General features: G+C 42.8%; 1 protein-coding gene across 1 annotated transcript in view; it reads left to right on the top strand.

The window, feature by feature from the left end:
* PKD1L1 (polycystin 1 like 1, transient receptor potential channel interacting) overlaps positions 1-27605 on the top strand; it is a 216094-nt gene that overhangs the window by 105553 nt on the left and 82936 nt on the right. The window contains 10 exon segments of the mRNA XM_031665407.1: positions 1393-1535; positions 2815-2935; positions 5030-5141; positions 13340-13535; positions 14649-14705; positions 20484-20696; positions 21542-21769; positions 24133-24243; positions 24359-24516; positions 26134-26234. Coding sequence (XP_031521267.1) covers positions 1393-1535; positions 2815-2935; positions 5030-5141; positions 13340-13535; positions 14649-14705; positions 20484-20696; positions 21542-21769; positions 24133-24243; positions 24359-24516; positions 26134-26234 — 1440 coding nt within the window.

Raw genomic sequence — 27605 nt, 5'->3', positions numbered from 1 at the left:
CCATTCTTTTCCCCACATCTCTTCCTAAGCCCAGTATAAGACTGATATCCCAAGACTGCTAGCTCAAATGTGTCTTCTTTTGTGGAGATTTCCCTGGTCAGCCAGGCAGGATTCATCATCCTTTTCTCTTGGGTTTTACTTTTGTTATGAGATCTGTCTTCCACGGTTGATGCGACTGTTAAATAGGATAATACAGGAACAGGGTCTAGCAGGGCACCTGGTATGTAGCAGAGGCTCGATAGATGGTACTTGTTGTTATGATGAGGATGATGATCATCAAGATTTTAAACCATTTGACATGTAAATTTCATTTCTATAATCCATCTCAAGAAAAATACATTAAACATTTAAAAACTATATGTATGAGAATAATCATTATGGGATGATCAATAATAACAGAAAATGGAAAATAAGCAAAATGTTTAATCATTGGGGATAATAGTTATGCATATTTGGGTATATCTGTTCCATGGAATCTTAGGCAGCTATTCACAATAGTGATTTTGAATGCTCTATGTCAACATGGAAAATAGTTATGATATTAATATAGTTAATAAAACAAAATAGGCCTGGCGCGGTGGCTCACACCTGTAATCGCAGCACTTTGGGAGGCTGAGGCGGGCAATTTACCTGAGGTTGGGAGTTCAAGACCAGCCTGACCAACATGGTGAAACCCCATCTCTACTAAAAATACAGAATTAGCTGGGCGTGGTGGCGCATGCCTGTAATCCCAGCTACTCGGGAGGCTGAGGCAGGAGAATCGCTTGAAACTGGGAGGCAGAGGTTGCAGTGAGCCAAGATTGTGCCATTGCACTCCAACCTGGGCAACAAGAGCAAAACTCTCTCAAATAAATAAATAAATAAAAATATAAAGTTGTATCAGTGCTATACATTCAACTAAGCTGTACTTATGTGTGTATGTGGCTAAGGTTTTGAGAGAATCCAGGAGAATGGAGAAAGTCTGCTTTGCTGGGTGATGGGTCTGTCAGCATCATCTCTCCCCTAGGCTTCGGTTTCTGTCTGGGTGGTTGCCATGTGACTCCCAGGTACGGAGCCACTTCTGTCTCCCCAGGGCCTGGGATAGTACCTGCCCCACCCAGTGAATGTTTGTTAGATTAATGAATGCTATAGGCAGTGGTTCTCAAACCCCAGCACTTCAGAATCCCCTAACATATGTGAAAACTATCACTGAGTCTCAGTTTCTGAGTCAGCAGGTCTGGGGTGGGGCTCAAGAATCTGCATTTCTGACAAATTCCCAGGTGAGTCCGATGCTGCTGGTCTGGGGACCCTACTTTCAGAATCCCTGCTATAAGGTTTATCTATAAAAACTTAATCCTATGCTGCTGTAATTCTCCATCATGGGTGAAACCCCTGCTTCATCTTTCTCTTTAGCTTCAAAGCACGGCTTACTGGGTAAAACTCAGCTATACTTGGCAGTCAACCCGGCTCCGCGGGACATGGTCTGTCAGGTGCAACCCCACCACGGTCTGGAGGCACACACCGTCTTCAGTGTCTTCTGCATGTCTGGAAAACCGGTACGTGGACAACCCCATGTCTGTCCTGAGTGACCCCAGACAGTGGCACCTGGCAGTCACAGCAATCACGGGTGCTGTAGGAATGGACAGCGACGTCCTTCCTACCTGTGAAGGAATTCAGCCTGCAGTTGAATGTTGGAAAGTTGGTTAGGCATGAATGGACGTCCCCACCCACCAATGAGAGGAGTGCAAAGTGGCCCCCTGGTTGAGAAGGTTCAGAATTTCACAAAGAGACAGGGGCCTGCTCACCAGGAGACGTGGCAGTGCATCCACTGCCCTGAAGCCTGGTTAGAGCAGGGGCCTCCGTTAATGCTGCCCTGAAGAAAAAGGCAGGCACGTGACCCAAAGTAAGGAGAGGAGCCTGGCCCTTTCCCTCCCAGGTCACATCTCTAACACGGACTTACCCTCACTCTTTCTCTGGGCCATGGAGAAGACCATTGTGATTTTGTTGCTCAGGGTCTTGAGAAGGTGAAATGAGAGGATGGATTTAAAAAGATGAATGCAAACCAGCCTGCCCAACATGGTGAAACGCTGTCTCTACTAAAAATACAAAAATTAGCTGGGCATGGTGGTGGGCGCCTGTAATCCCAGCTACTTGGGAGACTGAGGCAGGAGAATTGCTTGAACCCAGGAGACGGAGGTTGCAGTGAGCCGAGATCACGCCATTACACTCCAGCCTGGGAGACAGTGCAAGACTCCATCTCAAAAAAATAAAAAAGATGAATTCCTCAGGTGGTGAGCAGGCAGGGCAGGAGCCTGTGATATTGTGACCCTGGCACTGCCCTCTCCATCCTCTCAGCCAGGACACTGACCTCCCTGCCCTTCTGCCTAACCCCTTCTGTAGGAAGACCCACCCTTGTCCTCCAGACAGTCCAGACCGTGGCCTTCTCTTGAGGCAGCCCCACCCCCCCTCCTGCTCCTCCTGCTGTGTGATGCCCAGCAGTGGGGAAGCTGAGGGGCAGCTGGGGCCCTTCACCCTGAGGGGGCTGTGACAGTCTGATCTGTGACTGTGGGGAGGTTCCAGGGCAAGGAGAGGACACAGACACTGGTGAGGAATCTCAGTGCTGTTCGAGGAGCCCTTTGGGCTCGGGGAACGGAGAGCCCTGCAGGGCCCAGGGCTCTGGGCAGCTGGGAATGCTGCTTACCTGTCACTTACCCTCTTCTTGGCTGTAAAGAACATCCTTGGTGCGATGAAGGCTCAGGCATGTGTGTATGTCTTGGGATGTCATTCACAGTGTGTTTATTTATACTATTTTTGCTCCCATGTACTGGATCATAGGACTTCCATTATGAATTTAGTTACCAGATAGGAAACGCCTCCAAACACACTTTGTACCATGGGAGAGACACCCAGTATTATTTTGTGTTGCCAGCTGGTGAGCACTTGGACAATTACAAAGGTAAGCCATAGTGCCAGCTGGGGTCACTAGCTATGCCAACCTAGAGTTCTAAACCTTTTTTCCTGGTTTTCAAAAACTGAACTGTGTCTAGAAAATAAAATTATTTATTCACCTTGATCAGTTTAATGCTTTTCAGTTTAGGTTGACTACCTACCTTTTAGTGCAGAAAGAACATTAGTAATATCAATAAATTAAATCAGTTTTTTATATCTTAAATTTTAACTGAAATACACTGTATATGATAAAATGCCAGAGAATGTTTTTTTCATATATAGATATTTAAAATCAGGGCATTTCTTATTTACTAAAGAAATATATCATATCTGGTGAATCTTGCATTTATTATAGATAAAACCAAATCGAGGTATTCCGCTAAGGAACAAAATGTGGGGTAAATGAATGTTGAGTTAGCATGTTAGTAACATAACCTCAAAACAAAATGAATCCCCCAGTGTTGACAACTTTCTCCTCTGACCCTGTTCCTGAGGTTGTGGTCACTTCTAACCCAGTCCCTTGGAACTGGTTTCAACTGAGTATAAGAGACATGCAGCCATTTAGGAAGGTGTCTTGTCATGCACAACCCCAGGCAAGTTAAATAAAAATCTTGGGGGATGGTGACTTTTTACATTTCTGTTTTATTTTTTAAACGTCTGGAGGATTCTGACGTGCAGGAAAGGTTGAGAGTCGCTGATCTAGAAGTTTCTTTGATTTGGGCTGGTAAGATTACTAAGCCTGAAGTCTGAACTACTTCATTCACCTGATTTATTTAAGTTTCACCTCTCCTTTAAGCCAAGCTGAAATGCCCCCTTCTTCATGAGACCTTGCCTGTCACCTTCAGTTAGAAATACTTGCACCTTCTTCTAGATACGAGTCAATTATACTGAGAAAAACTTCTGAGCAGAGCATTTTGAGATCTTCATAATCATGCTCTGCTTTGTATCACAGTGACTTTATACTCCATTTGATCTTGAGTTTTTTTGAAGTCAAGCTGCATACAGGGTTATGTGAGACCTAGGCTGGGCAAATGTCCCAGGAGAAGGACCTTGGGCCAGGGCCTCAGCTCTGTGTTGGAAGTAAGGGTTTTTTAACATAAATTTACAGACCAAATTTTAGGTCACAGTCCCGGAGCAGTGTCAGGGTTAGTGATGTTACTCAAATCATTCACAACCATGGTATTTGTTTATAATTGTCAGTATCAGTACAGTCAATTCCTATGAATACCTGAACCCAAAATTTATAAGGAGGCAAACATAAGCAAAATAAATACAATATAGTAAATAATGCACACCTTTTCTTGTCCTGTCTTTTGCATGAGTGAGTATGGCACAGACTCAGCTTGTCAAAGTTAGTGGAGTCTTGCCTAAAAACTGCTCCTTCTCTTAGACTTTCTATGTCTGTGCATAGGACCAACCTTATCTGTTAAGGGTATTTGTTAAAATTACTGCCTCCAGGGCCCACCTAGTATCCACTGACTCAGAATCATGGGGGGAAGATGGAGTGCAGAATTTGCTTTTAGACAAGATTCCTGGCTATTGGGCTGCAAGTGTCCATAGACCACATCTTGAGAAGCACTGACTTCCAAAATTAAGTCCCCAATCCTTGGCACTGGGTTTCAGGTTGAGAATGTTGTTATGAAGATACGCAGGGCACACCTGGGCGTCGATCTTTCTGTGTGGTTCCCATGACGGTACCTGTGGCCCTCACTATCTGGCCATCACCTGCACCCTGAGCCTGATCTGCAGGTCTCCTCACTACAGCCCTGCACCCCTGTTACATGAAGGAATTCCTGGGTCCCCCAAACAGATCTTAGGTCTTTTAAAAAGTCCCCTCTGTCAGAATTCTTCTTCGCCTTTTTTCTAGGCCTATTAAATTTCTATATATCATTTAGAGATTGGTCATACTATAACCCCAAGCCTTTACGGTCCATTGCCGAGTTTGTATTTCACTCCCTGGGCTCCTTGTGGCCCGGAACCTGGCCCCTTTTCTAGCACTTGTCACAGTTTTAGTCATCCAGAAGATGCTGTCTGTGTGTGAAGAAGCATCTCTGTAACCCACATGTCCAAGATGACCCTCTTCTGACATGTTCCTTCACAGTCATGGTTTCCACTGAAATCACAGATGGAAAAGGCTCCAAGGTCCAGCCGTGCACTGTGGTGGTGACTGTGCTGCCCCGCTACCATGGAAATGACTGTCTGGCCGAGGACCTGTGAGTAACACAATGCCACACAGACATCCTAGCCATTCTTTGTATTTCCTCCAGAGTTGGCTGTCCCCCAAGTTGTTAACAAGTGTCAAAAACGTGTCAGGAACTCATCTTCTCAAGATGGAGCAAATAAAAAAGTCCGAGTGCTATCACTGCACTCCTGCTAACTCATATTTGCATGGCATTTGTGCAGGTGCTTCAGAGCCTATAAAGCCGCCGCTGCTGCCTTCTTCTCCTCCTCCTCCTCCTCTTCCTCCTCCTTCTTATTCTTCTTCTCCTTCTCCTTCTTCTTCTTCCTCTTCCTCTTCCTCTTCCTCTTTTCTTCTTCTTCTTCTTCTTCTTCTTCTTCTTCTTCTTCTTCTTCTTCTTCTTCTTCTTCTTCTTCCTTCTTCTCCTTCTCCTTCTCCTTCTCCTTCTCCTTCTCCTTCTCCTTCTCCTTTCTTCTTTCTTCTTTCTTCTTCTTCTTCCTTTTTTTTTTGAGACAGAGTCTCGCTCTGTCACCCAGGCTGGAGTGCAGTGGCACGATCTCGGCTCACTGCAAGCTCCGCCTCCCAGGTTCAAGCAACTCTCCTGCCTCAGCCTCCTGAGTAGCTAGGACTACAGGTGCACAGGTGCGTGCCACCATGCCAAACTAATTTTTGGATTTTTAGTAGAGATGGGATTTCACCATATTGGTCAGGCTGGTATTGAACTCCTGACCTCGTGATCCGCCTGCCTGGGCCTCCCAAAGTGTTGGGATTACAGGCCTGAGCCACCGCGCCCGGCCTCAATTTCTTCTCTTTTAAAAACCATTTTTAAAGATATCATTTACATTCCACATAGTTCATCCATTTAAAGTATGCAGTTCCTTGGTTTTAATAATTTATTGAATTATGCAGCCTTCACCATAAGCTAGTTTTAGACAATTTTCCTCATCCCGTGAAAACCTTGACTTATTGACAGTCACTCCCTTTACCCACCACCCAGCTTCCTCCCACCAGCCCCAGACAACCACAGATCTGTTTCATATCTACAGGTTTGTTGATTCTGAAAATTTCATGTAAGTGAGATAATACAACATATGATCTTAAGTAACTGTCTTTTTTCGCTTCGCATATGAATGAATGTTTTCAAGTTTCATCTGTGTAGTAGAATGTATCAGCACTTCATTCTTTTTTATTGCTGAATAATATTTTATTGTTTTTGAACATTCCATATTTTATTTATTCATTCATTAGTTGATGAATGTGTGGGTTGTTTTCACTTTTTGGCTATCATGAATCACACTGCTATGAACAATTATGTGCAAGTTTTTGTGTGAGTATGTGATTTCATTTTCCTTGGGTAGGTAACTAGGAGTGGAAACACTGTGTCATATGGTAACTACCAAATTGTTTTCCATACTGGCTGCACCATTATATTCCCACTAGCAATGTGTGAGGGTTCCAGTTTCTTGATATCCTAACCAACAATGGTTATTGTCCTTTTGTTCACAGCTGTTCTAGTTAGTATGAAGTAGTATCTCATTAAGGTTTGGACTTGCATTTCTCCAGTAATTGATGAGGCTGAGCATCTTTTCATGTGCTTTGTATATCTTCCTTGAAGAAATGTCTACTTAGTACTTTACCCATTTTTATATAGGTCATCTGTATTTTTATAATTGATAACCTAATTAAAAGGTTTGTTTCTTGATTCTCAATTCTATTCCATTAGTCTAAATGTCTCTCTTCATACCAGTACTATGCTGCCTTGATTACTATAGTTTAGTAGTAAATTCTGAAACTGAAAACGCTGAACCCACTAACTTTGTTCTTTTTACAAGGTTGGGTATTTCAGGTCTTTCATATTTCCATATGAGTTTTAGAATCAGCCTGTCCATTTCTGCAAAAACAAAGCAGCACAGGCATGGCACAATGGCTTTGGTGCCGGCCAGCCTCTTCAGCCTTGCTCTGGCTGGGGCAGACTGGGGCTCCAGACACCGGCTGAAGGGGATAGAAAAACAAAACAAAACAAAAGCCAGCTGGGTTTTTCATAGGAATTTGTCAAGTCTATACATCTGTTTGGGGGAGAATATCTTGTATCCTATAACCCTGTTGAACGTGTTTGTTAGTGTTAATGGTTTTTCACTGAATTCCTTGAGATGTTCTGTATATAAGATCATGTCATCTGTCACTAGAGATAATTTTGCTGCTTTCTTTCTAATCTGGATGCCTTCCATTTCTTTTTCTTGCCTAATTCTCTTGACTAGAACCTCCAGTTCAATGCTGAGCAGAGTGGCAAGCGTGGAAATCCTGGTCTTCTTCCCCGTTTTTAAGGAGGAAGCACTCAGTCTTTCATCACTTCTTATGAATATTAACTAGAGGCCTTTCATAGACAACCGTTATCGGGTTGAGGATGTTCTCTTCTATTCCTAGTTTGTTGTGTGTGTATTTCTTTCTTTCTTTTTTTTTTTTTTTTTTTTTTTTGTTGAGACAGAGTCTTGCTTTGTCGCCCAGGCTGGAGTGCAGTAGCCGGATCTCAGCTCACCGCAAGCTCCGCCTCCCAGGTTTATGCCGTTTTCCTGCCTCAGCCTCCCGAGTAGCTGGGACTACAGGCGCTCGCCACCTCGCCCGGCTAGTTTTTTTGTATTTTTTAGTAGAGACGGGTTTCACCCGATTAGCCAGGATTGTCTCGATCTCCTGACCTCATGATCGGCCCGTCTCAGCCTCCCAAAGTGCTGGGATTACAGGCGTGAGCCACCGCGCCTGGCCTGTGTGTGTATTTCATTATAAAAAAGTATTAGATTTTGTTAAATGCTTTTCCTAGGTCTATGGAGATGATTATATGTTTTTTGTACCTTAGTCTGTCAATTTGTTATGTTTGTGTCCTCTCTAAAATTTCTGTTGAAACTTTATCCCCAATGCAACAGTAGTAAGAGGTGGTGCCTGTAGGAGGTGATTAGGCCATAAGGGTTCTGCTCTCATAAATGAAATTAGTCACTTTATAAAATGGCTGGAGGGAACTAGCTAGGCCCCCTTTTGTTGTTCTGTCCCTTCTGTCATGTGAGGTCACAGCCTTCTTCCCCTCTGGAGGAGGCAGCAACAGGTGCCACCTTGGAAACAGAGAGCAGCCTCACCAGACATTGAACCTACTGGTGTCTTGATCTCAGACTTCCCAGATTCCAAAACTGTGAAAATAAATTTCTGTTCTTTATACATTACCCAGTCTCAGGTATTTTATTATAATAACACAAACAAACTAAGACACAAGTTATATAAAATTGATTGATTTTCAGATGTTGAATCACTCTTACAGTCTGGGAACAAATTCCATTTGGTCATGATGTATACATCTTTTTCTGCATGCTAGGTTTGATTTCTAGTACTTTACTGAGAATTTTGTCTATGTTCATAAAAGGTATTGGCCTGTAGTTGTCTTTCTTTTCCTGTGTTGTCTTTGTCTGGTTTTGGTATCAAAATAATACTGGCCCCAATCAATTTGGAAATATTCCTTTTTTTTTTTTTTTTTTTTGAGACAAGATCTCCATCTGTTTTCTAGATTGGAGTACAGTGGCACGATCATGGCTTACTGCAGCCTTGACCTCCTAGGCTCAAGCCATCCTTCCACCTCAGCCCCCCAAGTAGCTGGGATTATAGACACATGCCACCATGCCCAGCTAATTTCATCATGTTGCCAAGGCTGGTCTCGAACTCCTGGGCTCAAGCAATCCTCCCACCTTGACGTCCCAAAGTGCTGGGATAACAAGTGTGTGCCACCACACCTAGCTTCCTTTGCATTCAAATATTTGGAAGATTTTGTGAAGGATGGGTAGTGATTCTTCTATAAACATTTACCAGCAAAGTTATTTGGATCTGGCATTTTCTTTGTGGAAATTTTGAAATGACTAGTTCAGTATCTTAACTATTCAGATTTCTGTTTCTTCTTGAGTCAGTTTCAGTAGTTTGTTTCTTTCTAGGAATTTTCCATTTTGTCTACCATTCTCTAATTTTTTTGGCATACAGTTTTGTATGGTGTTCTCTTATAATCCTTTTTATTTCTATATGGTCAGTAAAGATCAGTTTTATTCCTGATTTTAGTAATTTAAGTGATCTCTTTTTCTCTCTCTTATTTTTTGTCTGTCAGTCTAGCTAAAAATTTGTCATTTTGTTGATGTTTTCAAAAAACCAGCTTTTGGCTTCATTGATTTTTGTTGTTGTTGTTGTTGTTTTTCTATTCTTTATTTCATTCATTTCTACACTAATTTTTATTATTATTTTTTCCCCTTGTGCTTGCTCTGGTTTACTTTGATCTTCTTTTTTTTTTTTTTTTTTAATTTTGTTTCTTAAGGTGAAAAATTAGATTATTGATTTGGCATCTTCTTTATAGCCATTTATATCTTTAAATTCTCTTCAAGCACTGATTTAGCTGCACCCAATGTGTTTTAGAATGTTGGTGTTTTCATTTATTGATCTCAAAGCATTTTGTAATTCTTGTTGCAATTTCTTCTTTGAACCATTGATTATAATATTTAGGAAAATTTTTTACTTTTTCACATATTTGTAATTTTCCAAATTTCTTTTGTCATTGATTTCTAATTATTTAATTCCATCATGGTCAGAGGATATACTCTGTATAATAGCAGTAGTTTAAAATTTATTGAGTTTTGTTTGTGGCCTACTATACGGTGTATTCTAGAAAATATCCCATGTGCACTTGAAAAGAATATGTATCTGATTTTGTTGGCTAAAATGTTCAATGGCTGTCTGTTAGGTCTAATTGATTTATATTATTGTTTGAGTCTTATGTATCCTTGTTGATTTTCTGCCTAATGGTTCTATCCATTATTAACAGTATTATTGTTTTGAGTTTTCTGTCTGTCCCTTCAGTTCTGTCCATTATTGCTCATGTATATGGAACCTATTGTTAGGTCCCTGTATGTTTACAATTTTTTAATCTTCCTGATGAATTTACCTATATTATCATTAGAAAATGTCCCTCTTTATTGCTACTATCTGTTTTTGTCTAATTTCTTTTTTGTCTGGTATAGATATAACCACTCTACATGCCTTGCTGTTACTGTTTGCATGTCTCTTTCCATCCTTTTACTTACAACCTAATTTTATCCTTGAACCTAAGCTAGACTCCAGTAGACAGCATATAGTTGAATCTTGGTTTTGTATATAGCCTTACAATCTCTGCCTTTTGATTGGCTCATGTAATCTACTCACATTTAATATTATTATTGATGTGGTTGGATGGATTTATGCATGCCATTTTGCTTATTTTTTACATGTCTCATTATTGCTTTGTTCCTCTGTTTCTTTACTGCCTCCTTTTATGTTAAGTATTTTCTAGTATACCATTTTCACTCCTTTAATGATTATTAAGTATGTATTTTAGATATTTTTTTTTTTTTTTTTTTTTTTTTTGAGACGGAGTCTCGCTCTGCTGCCCAGGCTGGAGTGCAGTGGCCGGATCTCAGCTCACTGCAAGCTCCGCCTCCCGGGTTCACACCATTCTCCTGCCTCAGCCTCCCGAGTAGCTGGGACTACAGGCGCCCGCCACTGCGCCCGGCTAGTTTTTTTTTTTTGTATTTTTTAGTAGAGACGGGGTTTCACCGTGTTAGCCAGGATGGTCTCGATCTCCTGACCTTGTGATCCGCCCGTCTCGGCCTCCCAAAGTGCTGGGATTACAGGCTTGAGCCACCGCGCCCGGCCGTATTTTAGATATTTTCTTAGTTGTTGCACTCAGGCTTACAATATACACTTTAACTTACTAGAAACTACTTCAAATTTATATTAATTTCAGCAAGATGTAGAAAATTTACTCCTCTATAGATTCATTTCCTCTTCCCTTTTTGTGTCATGATTATTATGTATGTTACATCTATCAGTGTTACAAACCCAACAGTCCAATGTTATAATTATGGTTTTATAAAACATTGTCTTTTTATTTTTTCTTGAGACAGAGTCTCATTCTGTCGCCCAGGCTGGAGTGCAGTGCCACAATCTTGGCTCGCTGCAACCTCCACCTCCTGGGTTCGAGCTATTCTACTGCCTCATCCTCTGAAGTAGCTGGTATTACAGGCATGCGTCACTATGCCTGGCTAATTTTGTATTTTTAGTAGAGATGGGATTTCTCCATGTTGGTCAGACTTGTCTCGAGCTCCTGACCTCAGGTGATCTGCCCACCCTGGCCTCCCAAAGTGCTGGGATTACAGGTGTGAGCCACTGCACCTGGCCAGTTTTCTGTCTTTTAAGTAAACTGGAGAGGAGAGCACAAATATGTTTTTAGAAATTGCTTTTAATGTATATTAATCTTATTTAGTATTTTTGTTTGTCTTCATGTCTTCCTGTGGCTTTAAGTTACCATCTAATGTCATTTCTTTATTCTTACATATAATAAAATATATAGTTTTATTCCCACCTCCCTTATTTGTGTTTTTTGTTGTTGTTGTTGTTGTTGTTTTGTTTTGTTTTGTTTTGTCTTGAGACGAGGTCTCGCCCTGTCACCCAGGCTGGAGTGCAAAGGCATAATCTTGGCTCACTGCAACCTCTGCCTCCCGGATTCAAGCGATTCTCCTCCCTCAGCCTCCCAAGTAGCTGGAATTACAGGTACACACCACCACACTCAGCTAATTTTTTGTATTTTTAGGAGAGATGGGGTTTCACCATGTTGGCCAGGCTGGTCTTGAACTCTTGACCTCAGGTGATCCACCTGCCTCAGCCTCCCAAAGTGCTGGGATTACAGGCATGAGCCACCGCGCCTGGCCTTTGTGTTCTTGTTATATTACATTTCTGTGTGTTATGGGCCCGACAGTACAGCTCTATAGAAATGTTTTTATGGAATGGCTTTTTAAATAAGAAGAGAGAGAAAAAGGTAATTCATGAACTTAATTGTTTAACATTTCTCTGAGTTGCTATTCATTTTCTTCCTACTTTTTTCTTCCTGTTATTTATAATCTCTATTGCTCTGTCTGCAAGTTTCTAGATTCTTTCTCAAATTTACTTTTAAACATCTCTTTTGTTATAATTATTATATATGTAACTTCAGAATTTCCATTTGGTTCTCTCTATAACTTATAAATTTATAGTTTCTATCTCTTTATTGATAGTCTGTATTTGACTAATCATTGTTCTAACTTCCTTTGATTTTTAAAAATATGGTTTCCTTTCATTCTTTGAATCATGTTTACAATATCTGTTTCAAAGTCCTTGCTAAATCCAACATTTGAGTCTCCTCATAGGCAGTTTGTATTGCCTGCTTATTTTTCTCATGTTTGGGTCACACTTAATGTTTCTTTGGATGTCTCATAATTTTTCATTGATAACTGGACATTTTAGATAATACATTGCAGCCACTCTGGGGACTGGCCTGCCTCCTTTTCCTGGGCTTGTGGTCATTGTTTTTGCTTGTTTGGTCATTGGTTTATATGTTTATTAGTTTGGCAAGATGAATTCTGTGAAGTATACTTCCCCTTGTTGTGCAGCCAGTGATGTTTCTGCTCAGATTTATTTGTTCTTTTTATCTTTAGCTTGGGTTCCTAGGGTTTTAGTCTCCACGAATCACTTAGTGGTCAAGGGTGAGCTTAAGCTTATGTGTATAGAGCCCATGATGCATTTTCTAATCAATTAGAACATGATTTCTAATTAATTTACTTCTTGCAATGACCCACTGCGATGTATCCAGATGAAAATTTCTATTTTATACATTTGGAAACTGAGGCTCATTTATTCTCTTAAACAATACTCTTGAGCTCATACAGCAGATAAATTGCAGAGCAAGGGCTGGAACTGGCCTTTGACCACATGCATAGGCCTCTTTTCACAATATTGTGTTATCTTTTCCAGTGCAAGTAAGTATGCTGTTTGTAAATAAGTAAATAAATACCCAATTATTGAAACCCGGAGTCATAAACTCCGGCCAGCTGTAGCGCGGTGGTGTCTCTGTCTGGCTCTGGAATACGTTCTTTCACTTGCCATGATGCTTCTATATTAGTAGCTGCTTTCTTGTGCCTTTTTTACTTCTGATAAAAGGAGTTTTTGTAAAATTTTATATTATGGCTTACTGCGTCTTTTTAGAGTTTCCGTTGCACAGACCAATTCTCCTTTGCATCACTCTCTTTCTACCCTGACCTGTCCAAGAGATATTTTTGCAACAAATCCCATCCCACTCTTGGTAGGCAGGGTGAAAAGTGTTGCCACGTGTTGGAACGGTAATGATAACTCTTGTGTTTCCTTCAGGTATAATTCCAGCCTGAAAAACCTGTCTACCCTCCAGCTGATGGGGAGTTACACAGAAATCAGGAACTACATCACTGTGATCACCAGAATCTTGAGTCGTTTGTCTAAGGAGGACAAAACTGCCTCCTGCCACCAATGGTCACGAATACAGGATGCATTAATTTCTTCAGTATGCAAATTAGCTTTTGTAGATCAGGTATGGCCCAGAGGAGGGTGAGTTTGTGTCTGTAAACCTTTATCAAGTGGCAGGGCTCATGATTGGCTGGCTCACTAGCAAGTGGTCATGCTTATGAAACACAGGCAAGAAATGAGACCAAGAGGGCCAGCCAGCTCGGTTCCCATACATGGCTGTGGTCTCTCTAGTCAGCTGATATATATCACAAATGAATGCTGCTGGTTTATAAAAGAGAGAATGACCAAGTCAATCATTGTTACACATAATTCTGCTAAAGTTTGTTTAAGTACAACTTATGTAAAACAGTCTGATTTTATCTTGGAGAGTTAAGTTCACGATTGTGTGCAACTTCTGAAGAAATCACCATGTATTCAAATGTGACTGTCCTTGCTCACAGAATTTCTGCAACTGCTATCTTATCATTGTCAATAGAGAATATTCACATCTACAAAGAATACATCCTATTTCATTACAATTACAATTACTTCACTTGATGTAATTTTTTTCTCATTCTTCCTGACCCTTTTAAAAATGTTGCTTAGCTCTGGCCAGGCGTGGTGGCTCATGCCTATAATCCCAGTACTTTGGGAGACCGAGGCAGGCAGATCACCCAGTCAGTGGTCTCCGAGAGACCATCCTGGCTAACTGAGTGAGCCAAGTCTCCACACTAAAAATACACACACAAAAATTTACAGCGGGAGTGGTGGCAGCCACCAGTCCCAGCTACTGGGAGGCTGAGGCAGGAGGCCAGTGAACCGGGAGGCAGAGCCTGCAGTGAGCTGAGATCACGCCACTGCACTCCAGCCTGGGCGACAGAGCGGGACTCCATCTGAAAGAAAGAAAGAAATGTTGCTTAGCTCTGTGCCTTATTTCATCAGCCCTCGTGTCAGTTCCCTGGTGGGGTGTGCTGAGGATATCCGGGGGCACATTGAGGAGAGATGCTGGATTTCCAGGAAAACTGGACACCACAGTAATGGTCTCTCTACAGACGGTCTGGCCTCCAATTGGTCTCTTGGCCAAAAAGCAGGGAATCTGTGCTATTTCTACATAGGCAAAATGTAACTTTAACCCAAACAACCTAATTTTCCTCTCCCTGCATTTTCTTTTTGTTTTGTTGTTGTTTCTCCCCGTCAGGAAGAAATGATTGGTTCTGTTCTTATGTTGAGGGACCTCGTGAGCTTCTCTAATAAGGTAAGTGCAATTTTTTCCCAAGAATATTTTACTGCTATTTTATATAGTTTTGAGGGACATAATCAGTTCTTGAAAAATATACTGTCCAGAATCATATTTTGACACTTAGATTAGAAATGTTATTTTTCCTTTAAGAATTCATCTGAATAGCAAAGCCCATCTCAGATATTTTGAATATAGAAATTTGGAATCCAGTCCAGGAGCGGTGGCTCACACCTGTAATCCCAGCAGCAAGGAGAACCAGGAGATCAAAGAGATCGGGATCCGACCATCTTTCGTCATTTCGTCATCAAACCTCGTCGTCATCGTCAAAGACAAAGTCGATCACTCGTCGGAGTCAGGATCGAGAGTCGATCATTGACTCGAGACTATTTTTTTTTTGCTTTTTGCGAAAGAAAGAAAAAGGAAAGGGAAGGGGAATGGGGAGGGAGGGAGGAAGGAAGGAAGGAAGGAAGGAAGGGAGAGGAAGGAAAGAAAGAAAGAAATTTGGAATCCCAAAGTAGAAATGGATGAGAACACATACTGTCCATGCTATGAATACTTTTGGCGAGGGGATTGTTCTTTATTGGTAACACATGGCATTGGGTTTTCCCTTCGTCACATCTTCTTTTCTTCTTGAGTCTCTGGCACACTTTCCTCCCCGTCGGCTGATGCCTGCATTGCTGCTTGAGAGGTGAGAAGAACACGTGTCATTCTCTCATCTACTTCCAGTCTGTGAATCTAACTGTGGCCATGCTCTGTCACCATAGAAGGAATCTCCAGTCTCTGCATGGGCTTCTCCCTTTATTTGTGTGGAGCTCTCCTCCAGGCTCCCCTCATTGTCCCTCATCTCAGTCTGAGTGAAGGGTGCCCCAGCGTTAGACAATGTCCAACCTGCGTGGCTGCAGGTGGCACAGTCCTGCTCCTGCCCACCTTGCCTTTTCCAGAGCTCATCTCTTTTCATTTTTCACTCTTTGCTGCTGCTTCCACTTCTCTCTGCTGAATGATCCTGCACATGCTTAGAATCTCATTTATTTTTTTAAAAAAATCCCTCCAGTGAAATCAAACCTGCTTCCATCTTGCACCTAACTTTCATGTTCCTCTTCATAGCAGAGCATTTAAAAAGTGAGTTCTGAGCCTGCTGTGGGCTATACTTGTTGCCTCTTGTGTGTGTGTCTTTTTAAAAGATGAGGTCTCACTGGGTTGCTCAGGCTGCCTCAAACTCCTGGACTCAAGCCATCCTCCTGCCTTGGCCTTCCAACGACCTGGGACCACAGATGCGCATCACCACACCTGGTTTCTCATACATTTTAGATCATCGAACTCTGGCTTCCATCTCCATCTCCACACTGCCGCTGCTCCTGCCAAAGTTATAGCAGATCTCCATCTGGCCAAATCCACTGGATACCCTCTGCTCCCCATTCTCTCCCTCCCAGGGACTTTCTGTGGGGTTCACCCTGCTTTGGAGGACACACTCTTCTCTTGGCTTCATGACATGGTTTCTTGGTTGGCCTTCTTGGCTGACTCCTGTTGGCTCCTCCCATCTACAGTTACATGGTCAGTGCCTCAGGGCTTTGTCTTGGGCCACCTAGATTCTCTGTCCACACCTCCTCCCTATGTGATCTCATCCACTCCTTCCACTTTACATCCATCTGATAGGGACTCTACATCCTACACCTCCAACCCAAACCTGACTCAAGCACCCCAGACACACACGTATAACTATACGCTCTCATTTCCACATGGGCTGAAACTGCAGAGACCCAGCATGGCAGAGTGGGCTCCTCCCCCGACCCCTTCCAACCCCGTGTTCCTCCTACTTTCCTCAGCCCAGGACAGGGCGGCGCCGTCCATGCAGAATCCCATGATAAAGCCCAGGTGTCACTAGAGTCCTTTCTTCCCCTCATCCATTCACTTATAACGAAGTCTTGTCTGTTCTTCCTCAAACACATAGCTAGAATCTTTCTATCTCTCCTACCTCTACTGCCCCCCACCTGAATCCAAGCATATGTCATTTCTCATTCAGGCTGGCACGTTCTCTCACTGTCCTGTCCTCCCTGCCTCCTCTCAGGTCACCTTAGAATACATGCTACGCACAGCAGTCGAGTCATTGTAAAAGCCTGAGTCGGTGAGTGTCATTCTCCTGCTCAGCACTCCCCATGGCTACTCATTGTGTGCGGAATAGAAACCAAACATCTTATGCACCTGCAGTGTCTAGCTCCTTCTTTCCTTCTATCCTCCTCTCCTGGCTTTTCTCCCCCTTCCTAGCCGTCCTCCAGGAGTACTGCCTTGATCCTTTTCCTGCAGTGCCCTCCCCTTGACTTCTCAAAGAGCTGACCTTTCATTGACTCTCAGCACAAATGCTGCTTTCTTAGAGACGTTGTCCTAGACTCACCATCTGAAGTCATCCTTCCTGTTACAGGCTATCTCCTTCAATATTTTCACAACAGCAACTATCTCATTTATTTATTTATTGCTGGTCTTCCCCCACTGGAATGTCAACTCCCTGATACCAGGGACCTTCCTATTTGGCGCAGAAATACCATATACGTGACACATGGCAGAAGCTCAGGAGAGATGGGGAATGGATACAGGAAAGGTGGCTGGATGGCCCTGTCCTCCTTCCATCCCTCCTCCCTCCTCACTGAGGGCCGCTGAGCTCCAACAATCTCCAGTCTAGGTGGGACAGCATCATCATTCTCCTCTGTTCTGATTAGCTGTCTTCATAAACAACACAACGGGTCATGTCATCTGTTTGTTCAGAATACTTGATGGCTTTCTAGTAGTTTGAAGACAAAATCCGATTGTTCTTCTTCTTTATTTATTTTTCAGACAGAGTCTTGCTCTGTCGCCCAGGCTGGAGTGCAGTGGTACAATCTCAGCTCACTGCAACCTCTGCCTCCCGGGTTCAAGCGATTCTCCTCTCTCAGCCTCCCAAGTAGCTGGGATTACAGGTGCATGCCACCATACCCGGCTAATTTTTGTATTTTTAGTAGAGACAGTGTTTCACCTTGTTGGTCAGGCTGGTCTCGAACTCCTGACCTCAGGTGATCCACCCGACTTGGCCTCCCAAAGTGCTGGGATTACAGGCGTGAGCCACCATGCCCGGCCCGATTGTGCTTTGTATCATACGAGGACTTCATACATTTTTACCTGACTCTCTGCACCTCATTGTGCACGCAACCCAACATAGGCAGCTTCGCTGTGCAGGATTCGGGATGCCCCTTATGTCCTTGAAATGGTATGTTTTCCCGTAACTGGAGCAGGTTACTTCTTCCCCTGGAAAAAATATTACTTTCTCTTCAAGGGTAGATTCAAATGCCACTTTCTCCATGAAATCTTCACAAAGATCTGAAAGCAGAGTTCATTTTGTTTGAGACAGATTTGTACGTGACTTTGTTTTAGCACTTCAACACCTTTGATTTGTAATTTCTTTTTGTACATCTGTCTTCCAACTTTAGACTACTTAGCCTCTTAAGACACAAACTTAATACAGTTAAATTTTTAGTTGAAATAACGTTAGCTGCTATAACAGATAACCCTGAAATCCCAGAAGCTGAATACAACAGATGTTTTTTCTTCATTCGCACACATTCCATAGCAGGTGTTCAGTGGGTGGTCTCCCTCGTGGTGACTCAGGGACTCTGGCCCCGTCCATCTCGTGCCCCCAACACCTCCACTCTGTGGTTTCCTAAGTCAGGGGAATGGCGCATGGAGAAGGTATGCTGCCTGTCAGCCGTGTGGCCCTGCAGGTGCACACCTTGCTGCATTCACCTTCCCCTGGTGAGCACACATGGCCTCACCTGGACTCGAGGGACCTGGAAAATGGAATTACTTCCCAGCGATGACCCTACATGAGGCTCCAGAGCACAAATCTGGGAGATACCAAATCATTCCCGCCACTGTCCCTGTCTCGTACATCTCTGAACCCCAGGGTCTGCCACAGTTCTTAGTTCAGAGTCGGAAATAAAACCAAACATGATTGTCCTCTTAAAGTGACCATTTCTGATATTTTTGGTCCAAAAAGTGGGCATTGTGAAAGTGGGCATAATATGTTCTTTAAAGCATTTGTTTAATTTAAAAACTGTTCTTTCATTTTAAGTCCTAATATCCGTGGTAAGCTACCTCATGTAAAGGGCCTTTAATAGTGGTTTAAATGCATTTCCAAACTAGTGTAACCTTATTGTTGGCAAAAGAACTAGATTTTAAAAGGTATATCTAAGCCATTAGATATCATTGTGGTTAAATAAGCATGGCCAATAGAAAACAGAATCTCAATTTCATTTCATGGACACACATTATCTAGCAATTGCTAGGAGCTTCTAGGGTACAAAGAAGAAAAAGATTAGTCTGTGTCTTTTAAGCATCGATGAATGAAGTTGCAAACAGATATACTTCAATAAATATGCTTAGTCCTATGATTAGGAGAATGGCAAAATTCTGCACAAACACAAGCAGTGGTGCAGCTGACTTTGTCTCTTGGACATTTGAGGTTGGTTTTAAAAGATATGTAGTAGGGCCTGCTGCGGTGGCTCGCGTCTGTAATCCTAGCACTTTGGGAGCCTGAGCCAGGCAGATCACAAGGTCAGGAGTTCCAGACTAGCCTAGCCAGCATGGTGAAACCCTGTCTCTACTAAAAATACAAAAATTAGCTGGGCATGGTGGTGCACACCTGTAATCCTAGCTACTCGGGAGGTTGAGGCAGGAGAATCGCTTGAACCTTGGAGGCGGAGGTTGCAGTGAGCAGAGATCGCACCATTGCACTCAAGCCTGGGTGACAGAGCGAGACTCCGTATCAGATTTAAAAAAAAAAAAAAAAACATAGTAAAGAATCATAGTTTTGTTAGATGTGATAATGGCATTGTGGGCATGTTTTTAGAAAGAGTCCTCATCTATCAGTACTACACACTAAATTGTTCATGGATAAAAATAATACCTGAGATTTGCTTTTTGCTTTTAAATATTTTTTAAAAGTTGAGTAGAGAATAGAAGAAAGAATATTCAAGTGAATAATTGTTACAGTTGGGTGATAGGCATTTTATACTACTATACTATTCTCTCTACTTTTGTGTAGATTTGAAAGGGGACTACATTAAGAGTTCAGAAAAATCAAGATAAGTCCAGACATGTCTGTAGTCCCAGCGCTTGGGAGGCTGAGGTGGGAAGATCATGTGAACCCAGGAGTTCAAGTCTGCAGGGAGTGGTGCTTGTGCCACTGCACTCCAGCCTGGGGGACAGAGTGAGACCCCATCTCTAAACAGAGAGAGACAGAGAGAGACAGAGAGAGAGAGAAGGAGGGGGAGAGAGAGAGAGAGAGAGGAGAAGGAAAAGAGAGAGAGAAAAGTAGGATGGATTTTGCCAATCCAAACGAAGGTAAAGGTACTGCAGGTAGGGGAATCTCTAGGCCATCAAGAAAAAGCCTCAATTCTTTGGGAACAATAAGAGATTCAGGTGGCTTGAGATTAGAATGCACATAGGTAATGGGGAGGGAGAAGGCTGTGGGAGGAGGTGGGGGCCAATTTGTGAAGGGATTTGCCAAGTGGTTGTTGGGGTTTAAACCAAGTAACATCATAAAACATAGAGGCCATTTATTTTCCTTTGGTCAAGAGACTGAATATCAGAAAGCAACCTGTTTCTTAGGAAGTTGGCCAATAATCACCTAAAGACAAACCTGGACTTAAATCCAGTTCTCTTGGCCCGTAGTTCAATCATTTTAATTCCTTATAATAATCAAAGAGGGAAGAATATATGCATCATACTCCGTGAAGCATTTTATTGACATCTTTTTGGTTCGTGCAGCTAAGCTTTATGAGTGCAGTTCTCATCTTCAAATATACCCGGGCGCTCCTTGCTCAGGGCCAGTCCTCAGGGCCATTTGTGGTTGACAAAGGAGTGAGGCTTGAACTCATCGGTCTCATATCTAGAATCTGGGAAGTCTCTGAGCAAGGAAACTCGAAGGAGGAAGGCTATCTACATGAAGAAGGAATTACGGTTATCTCAGATTTATTGTTGGTAAGTCACACTTTTTCTCCATCCATAAAAATACTATTTCCCTCTCCCAGGATGTTAACCTGTATTTGTAATTGCTTCTCAAAACCAAAAACAGATTCAGTTTCTGAAGTACTGTGTTTATTTTTCCTGGTGGCAGTTTGGTATTTGGAGACTTTCATTTTGAATTTTAAATATTTCATGGTAATAGTATAAGGTTTCCAGTGGAACCTTGCTTCTATTTTATCCTTTTTTGTTTTGGTAGGTTTTCATCTGGGATACTTGGGATGTTTGACTCAGAAACATTATTTCTCAGGATACTTTCTGGGTTTTTTTGGAGGAATGATGTGAAGTAATGCAAATGATTTATTACACGCAGTGATTCTTAAAGTAGCCCTGCTGATACATAACTGCTTAAAAAGGCCAAAGTTTATTTATTTATTTCTGCTCTGGTAACTTTGGAAATTGTCTCTGAGATTTTTTTATTTTTACTTTATGAAATGGCCAGTGCTTTCAAGAAGAAGTAAGTGAATAGGCTTCTGGCCTTCCTCTCCTGCCAATTTAGCATCCCTCTCCAGTCTTGCTGGCTTATTTAACTGATGGCTACTGTAACATTTGGGAAATTAGCAAGTAAATAGTCTATCTGAACCTACTAATAATCATCACCATTACTCACGAGTGTTTAAGAACATTCGTTGCCTACGTACCCAGCACTGAGTCCTAAGGCCTGCGCTCTTGCTTCCTGCCATCCAGTCTAACTTGAGATGGGCTATCTTTTTAACTACTTTTCCCCTCTCCCCTGGTCTGGATTCAAGACAGTTCGCACAGTTGTGTTATAAACACCCCACTCCCTGTACTCTGTGTTTCAGGGTTGTCTCCCTTTGAACCACGTTAGCACTGGGCAGATGGAGTTCCGGACGCTTTTTCATTACAACCTTCAGAGCTCTGTCCAGAGCCTGGGATCTGTCCAGGTGCATTTACCTGGTGACCTTGCTGGGCACAATCCTGCTGGGGCGGAGACACAGAGCCCATGCTACATTAGCCAGCTCATACTCTTCAAGAAGAACCCATATCCAGGGGGCCAAGCTCCTGGGCAGGTACAAGCTGACAGATGACCTGCTACTTCTAATGACCATTTCAAATTTGCAGTAATTGGGCTTTAATGACAAAAAAAGAGACTAGGTTGGCATATTTGCACCTGATTTTTGCGTGTTTGCACCCTCTGAGTGTCAAGAGGGGCCACTTAGAACATGTTGCTGACTCTACTCCTCTTAGAAGATTAGCTTCTTCAGAAAACTCCTGGCAAAACTAGATGTCACTTGTATCTGGGTCACTGGGCCCATTCGGTGTTTCCTTGAGGCCTTCTAATCCATTGTTAGAGAACAGAAGGCTCTGGGGGGTTGCAGCATGTGATGCAGTGATTATGCAAGCATTGTGGCCAATCATGTCTTTTTTTTTCTTTTTTTTGAGACAGAGTCTTGCTGTGTCTCCCAGGCTGGGGTGCAGAGGCGCAATCTCAGCTCACTGCAGCCTCCGCCTCCTGGGTTCAAGCAATTCTCCTGCCTCAGTCTCCTGAGTAGCTGGGACTACAGGCGCCTGCCACCATGCCCGGCTAATTTTTTCTTGCATTTTTAGTAGAGACAGGTTTTCACCATGTTAGCCAGAATGGTATCGATCTCCTGACCTCGCGATCCGCCCACCTCAGCCTCCCAAAGTGCTGGGATTATAGGCATGAGCCACCGCGCCCAGCCAATCTTGTCTTTAGATCAATGAAGATATGGTTCTAACATCAAATGTGGAGTATACCTGAATGACACTTAAGAAGGGGTTGCTGAGGACATGGCAGTGCTTACCCCCATCCTCCCTGCTCACCGGAGAGGCACAGCTGGGCTGAACCTGCAGGGTGGCCCCTGGCTCCCTGGGAGGTCAGGAGAAACAGGGGACCACAGTGAAAGGGGGATGTGAGGATGGGGAAGTCAGGGAGGATTGTCCCAGCCACTTGGCAATTTTGTAGACATCCACTCGGAAGCTTTGTGAATTACCCCAGGGTCACCGTAAGCGAGTTTGGAAGGGCAGAGAGCAAGGATTCTCTATATTTCTGTAGCCCCAGAGCCCAGTCTGGCTCAAGTACGTGGCTCATTTGGTGACCCAACAAATGTCTGATGGATATATGGACAAATTAATGAGATACATCTTATTTTGGTCAAAAAATGCTCATCTTTTACAGCATTTGCTTTTTTAAATGGAAATGGAAATGGCTAATCAGCATATGAAACTAATTCAAACTAACAAGCAATAAAAAACACAAATTAAAATGATTTTTTTTTAACTTACAAAAGTGCAATTATTTAAAAACACTTACTGCTTGTGGAGGTGCAGTGAGTAAACAATGGTGTTCGTCAGTGTGACCTTTTGGAAAGCACTTTGTCAACTAGGCATCCAGCAACAACCTGGCCTACACTATTACACTTGTAAGAATCTATGCTGGGGAAATGAGAAAAGATTTGTTCAGAGCAAGATGTCTTGTCTTATTTATTTACTCAAAACAACATTATTTATGATAACTCAAATAGAAATGTACCTAAGTGTTCAACATAGGGATAGAGTTCATATACAGTTAGTTGATATTATGTCAATTAGGGAATTTTAGTAATTTGGGAAGACTGCAAAAATATAGACAACTGAGGCTGGGTACGGTGACTCATGCCTGTAATCCCAGCACTTTGGGAGACCGAGGCGGGTGGATCACCTGAGGTCAGGAGTTCAAGACCAACCTGACCAACATAGTGAAACCCCCGTGTCTACTATAAATACAAAAATTAGCTGAGCGTGGTGACGCACGCCTGTAGTCCCAGTTATTTGGGAGGCTGGGGCAGGAGAATTGCTTGAACCCGGAGGCAGAGGTTGCAGTGAGCCAAGATCACACGACTGCACTCCAGCCTGGGCGACAGAGCAAGACTCCGTGTCAAAAATATATATATATATGTGTGTGTGTGTGTGTGTGTATACATCTCTCTATATATAGATATAGATGACTAAATTGTCTGCCAAATATGTACTCTATTACATAGCAAAATTTGATACTCGACATCCTGAAATATGATTTGCTTGAACAATGGGACTATAGAAAAGCTGTTCTTCACTCTTCTATATACTTTTCTATACCTTCCTGATTATCTACAATGAGCACATATTTCTTTTGTAATAGCTTTTAAAATAAAAAATACTTCAAAATACTTTAGAAATAATTGAGAGAATGATGCAAATGAAGCATTGTATTCACTCCAATCCTGTCATCTTGACTAGTAAAACTGGTTTATTTTTGTATGCTAACCTCTAATATCAGACATACAATTTTATGTAAGTGTAATACAGCACCACGATACTTTAGTTTGCTGCTTTTCTCACTTAAGTCCACTGCTTGCTGTCATTTGCTCTGAGATGGTCTTTGTTCCCCAAGATTGGTGGAGTTGTGGGCCTCAACCTCTATACCTGCTCCAGCAGAAGACCCATCAACAGGCAATGGCTAAGGAAACCTGTGATGGTCGAGTTTGGGGAGGAAGATGGCCCGGTAAGGAGAGCCTTTCTCGGTATCTCTGCTTCATTTAGGCTCTGCTGGCTGATTTTTAATGTGTTTGTTTTACCAAAGGCAAATTTTGCTTAACTTGTTTTCTTTTTGATGACAGGATAATAGGAGAAATAAAACAACATTTGTATTGCTTCGGGATAAAGTGAATCTCCATCAGTTCACTGAGCTTTCTGAAAACCCGCAGGAATCTCTACGGATAGAAATTGAATTTTCCAAACCTGTTACAAGGGCATTTCCTGTCATGTTGCTAGTAAGGTGTGTTGATGGTGACAGCTACAATGAGAATGAGATTGGAGTAAGACATATTGTCCTTAGGAATGTTTTGTGAAAAAAAATCAGTGAATTAAATTGTGTTTTTAAAGCAATAATAAGGCTTATTGTTTAAAGAACTTGTTATCTATTCTGCCGCTCAGACAGTAAGCTTCCTGACTTTGGTTTTTGAGTTTGGATTCCTGCTTGTTAACCTTATTAGAGTGAGAAGCATTATAATTATTAGTGATAATGCATACAGTCTCATTTAGAAATCTAATTCTCTCAGCATAGGTCTGAGCTAGATTTTTTTTATTTTTCCGAAAGGAGAAAATGTGTTTAAATTTGTATATCTAAGGAAACTTGATAAAATAATTATTTTTCTCAGGGATGTTGAGTTCACGAGACTTGTATAGGCCACAGTTAATAAATAAATTACCTGGGAAGGTAATTGACTATTGGGAAGGTAAGTGACTATTGAAAAGATAGTTTGAAATTCTACAGCAAAGGTGCTAATGGAAACCAACAGTCTGCAGAGTTGGTTGGAGGTCTGGATGGGCAGGGCCTTGATCACTTTCCTTCTCTGAGTCCCCGTGTGTTTAGTCTATGTGGCAAAGATGCTCACTGTTCTATTCCTCCTGGTTGGTTAGGTGGGCATCTCAACTAGATTAAAGGGTTCTCGTGAACAAGGCTGTATCTTATGCAGGTGCTGTCCACACCGCCCTTAGCACACAGTTTAATCTCTGCTTGTTGGCCTGACCCTCATTCTGCCAACTTAGCTAACCATTTGATGTCTAAAAGTGGCTATCTGCTTAGCATTTGGATTTTAATTTAATTCTTTAAGTCACATGCAGAAAAAGTAAATCAGTTCTGAGGAATTTCTGAGTCTAACTACTAAGACTACTATTTAGCTTTGTGTTGCTATCTTTTATCTACAAACAGGTTACGGTAAAAAGTTAATACAAACATGCAAACATATGTGTGTGTGCTGCAGTGCCCCTCCCTAACCACGTGTAGCCAGTGCTCTTTGTCTTATTCCTACAGACTGTGCTGGCCATTCTTGTACTTGTTTGCTACTGAAGTGTTTGTTATTTGGTTTGTTTTTTTGTTTGTTTTTGAGATGGAATTTCATTCTTGTTGCCCAGGCTGGAGTGCAATGGTGCAATATCGGTTCACTGCAACCTCTGCCTCCCAAGCGATTCTCCAGCCTCAGCCTCCCGAGTAGTTGGGATTGCAAGTGTGAACCACCGCGCCCAGTTGATTTTGTATTTTTAAGTAGAGATGGGGTTTCACCATGTTGGTCAGGCTTGAACTCCCAACCTCAGGTGATCCACCCACCTCGGCCTCCCAAAGTGCTGGGACTACAGGTGTGAGCCACCGCACCCGGCCAAAGTGTTTGTTTTTAATGAGATGCAGTGTGAAAGTGTTATGTAGGAGTTTTTACTAAGAGACCTGGTGGCGTTGTGGAATTAAGCACATTGACCCTTTTTAGTCCCAGGCTACCTCCTTGCAGTGACAAGGATATTTTGCACAAATTGAGTAAACTCTTGATAAAAATTTGACTAAAATCTTTGAGAGAGAAGAAAAAAATTGAGAAATCCCTATTTTGTTTTTATCTCCTAGATTCTCTGAGAAACCTACTCCCTCTGGTTTTCTTGTGAAACAGATCTACTTCTGGGATGAGCCAATTGTGCAGATTTATGTACCTGCTGCTTCTCAGAAAGGTCAGTGGACAAGGCGCCATCTTTTCCAATTCTGTTGACATGATTAATCCCAGCACTTTGGGAGGCCGAGGCGGGCGGATCACAAGGTCAAGAGATCGAGACCACGGTGAAACCCCGTCTCTACTAAAAATACAAAAAATTAGCCGGGCGTGGTGGCGGATGCCTGTAGTCCCAGCTACTCAGGAGGCTGAGGCAGGAGAATGGCGTGAATCCGGGAGGCGGAGCTTGCAGTGAGCTGAGATAGGACCACTGCACTCCATCCTTGGCGACAGAGTGAGACCCTGTCTCTTTAAAAAAAAGAAAAAATCGTGGAGGATAAATAACCTGACTGGGCGTGCGGTGGCTCACGCCTGTAATCCCAGCACTTTGGGAGGCCGAGATGGGCGGATCACGAGGTCAGGAGATTGAGACCACGGTGAAACCCCGTCTCTACTAAAAATACAAAAAATTAGCCGGGCGCGGTTGTGGGCGCCTGTAGTCCCAGCTACTCGGGAGGCTGAGGCAGGAGAATGGCGGGAACCCGGGAGGCAGAGCTTGCAGTGAGCTGAGATCCGGCCACTGCACTCCAGCCTGGGCGACAGAGCGAGACTCCGTCTCAAAAAAAAAACAAACAAACAAACAAAAAAAATAAATAAAACATCCCCTATAACCTTTGTATGTATAGTGGTGTTTTTCTTTATTCATGACAAAAACATCAAAATCCCTTTTCTCTGCTTGCTTATAAACAAACTGCTCCACTGTGCATACCCCACATGGAAACTGCCCATGGTGAGCACCATCCTTGTGACGCAGTGGCTGCTGCTGCTTGCTGCCCTGCCCATCCCTCCCCAGCTGGTCTCTCGCGACTCCTCCTGACCCTCAGGGCTCTGTGTGTGGTCAGGCTGAGTCTTTGCCTGCAGCACCCTCCTGCCTTGCTTCCCTCAAACTTACCTCTGCTGAGCTTCCCTGACCGCCGAGTTGACCCAGGACTTCTGAGACATCTCTGTATCTCACGTTATCAACAGGGCACAGGACCCCCTCTGAAGCAGTATAGGGGCAGAGTGTGAAGTTTGGGGCTCACCCCTTCTCCATGTTCTGCCCCTGGTGGCTTAGGATTCTGAGCCTCCCCAAAAAAGCAAGAAACTGAAGCTCAGTGGGCTGAAGTGTCACCCACAGGCAACTCACCATACACGTGCTTTACATTGACTTCCACAGGCCCTGGCCCTAGCCCTGGAGAGGAGCTGGCTTCTGACTGTCAGTGAGTGGGCCAGATCCATTGTCTCTACATTTTTACTGGGATATAGTTATTTTCCTCTGAGAACCAGTATTTGTTTATTTTAAAAATGAATCAAACTGTATTGCTCACCAAATTCAAAATTTCAATGGTATTTT

The sequence above is a fragment of the Papio anubis genome, chromosome 4, assembly GCF_008728515.1.
Source record: "Papio anubis isolate 15944 chromosome 4, Panubis1.0, whole genome shotgun sequence".
Taxonomy (NCBI): domain Eukaryota; kingdom Metazoa; phylum Chordata; class Mammalia; order Primates; family Cercopithecidae; genus Papio; species Papio anubis.
The sequence above is the reverse complement of the archived record's forward strand: the minus strand, read 5'-3'. Positions and strand labels throughout refer to the sequence as shown.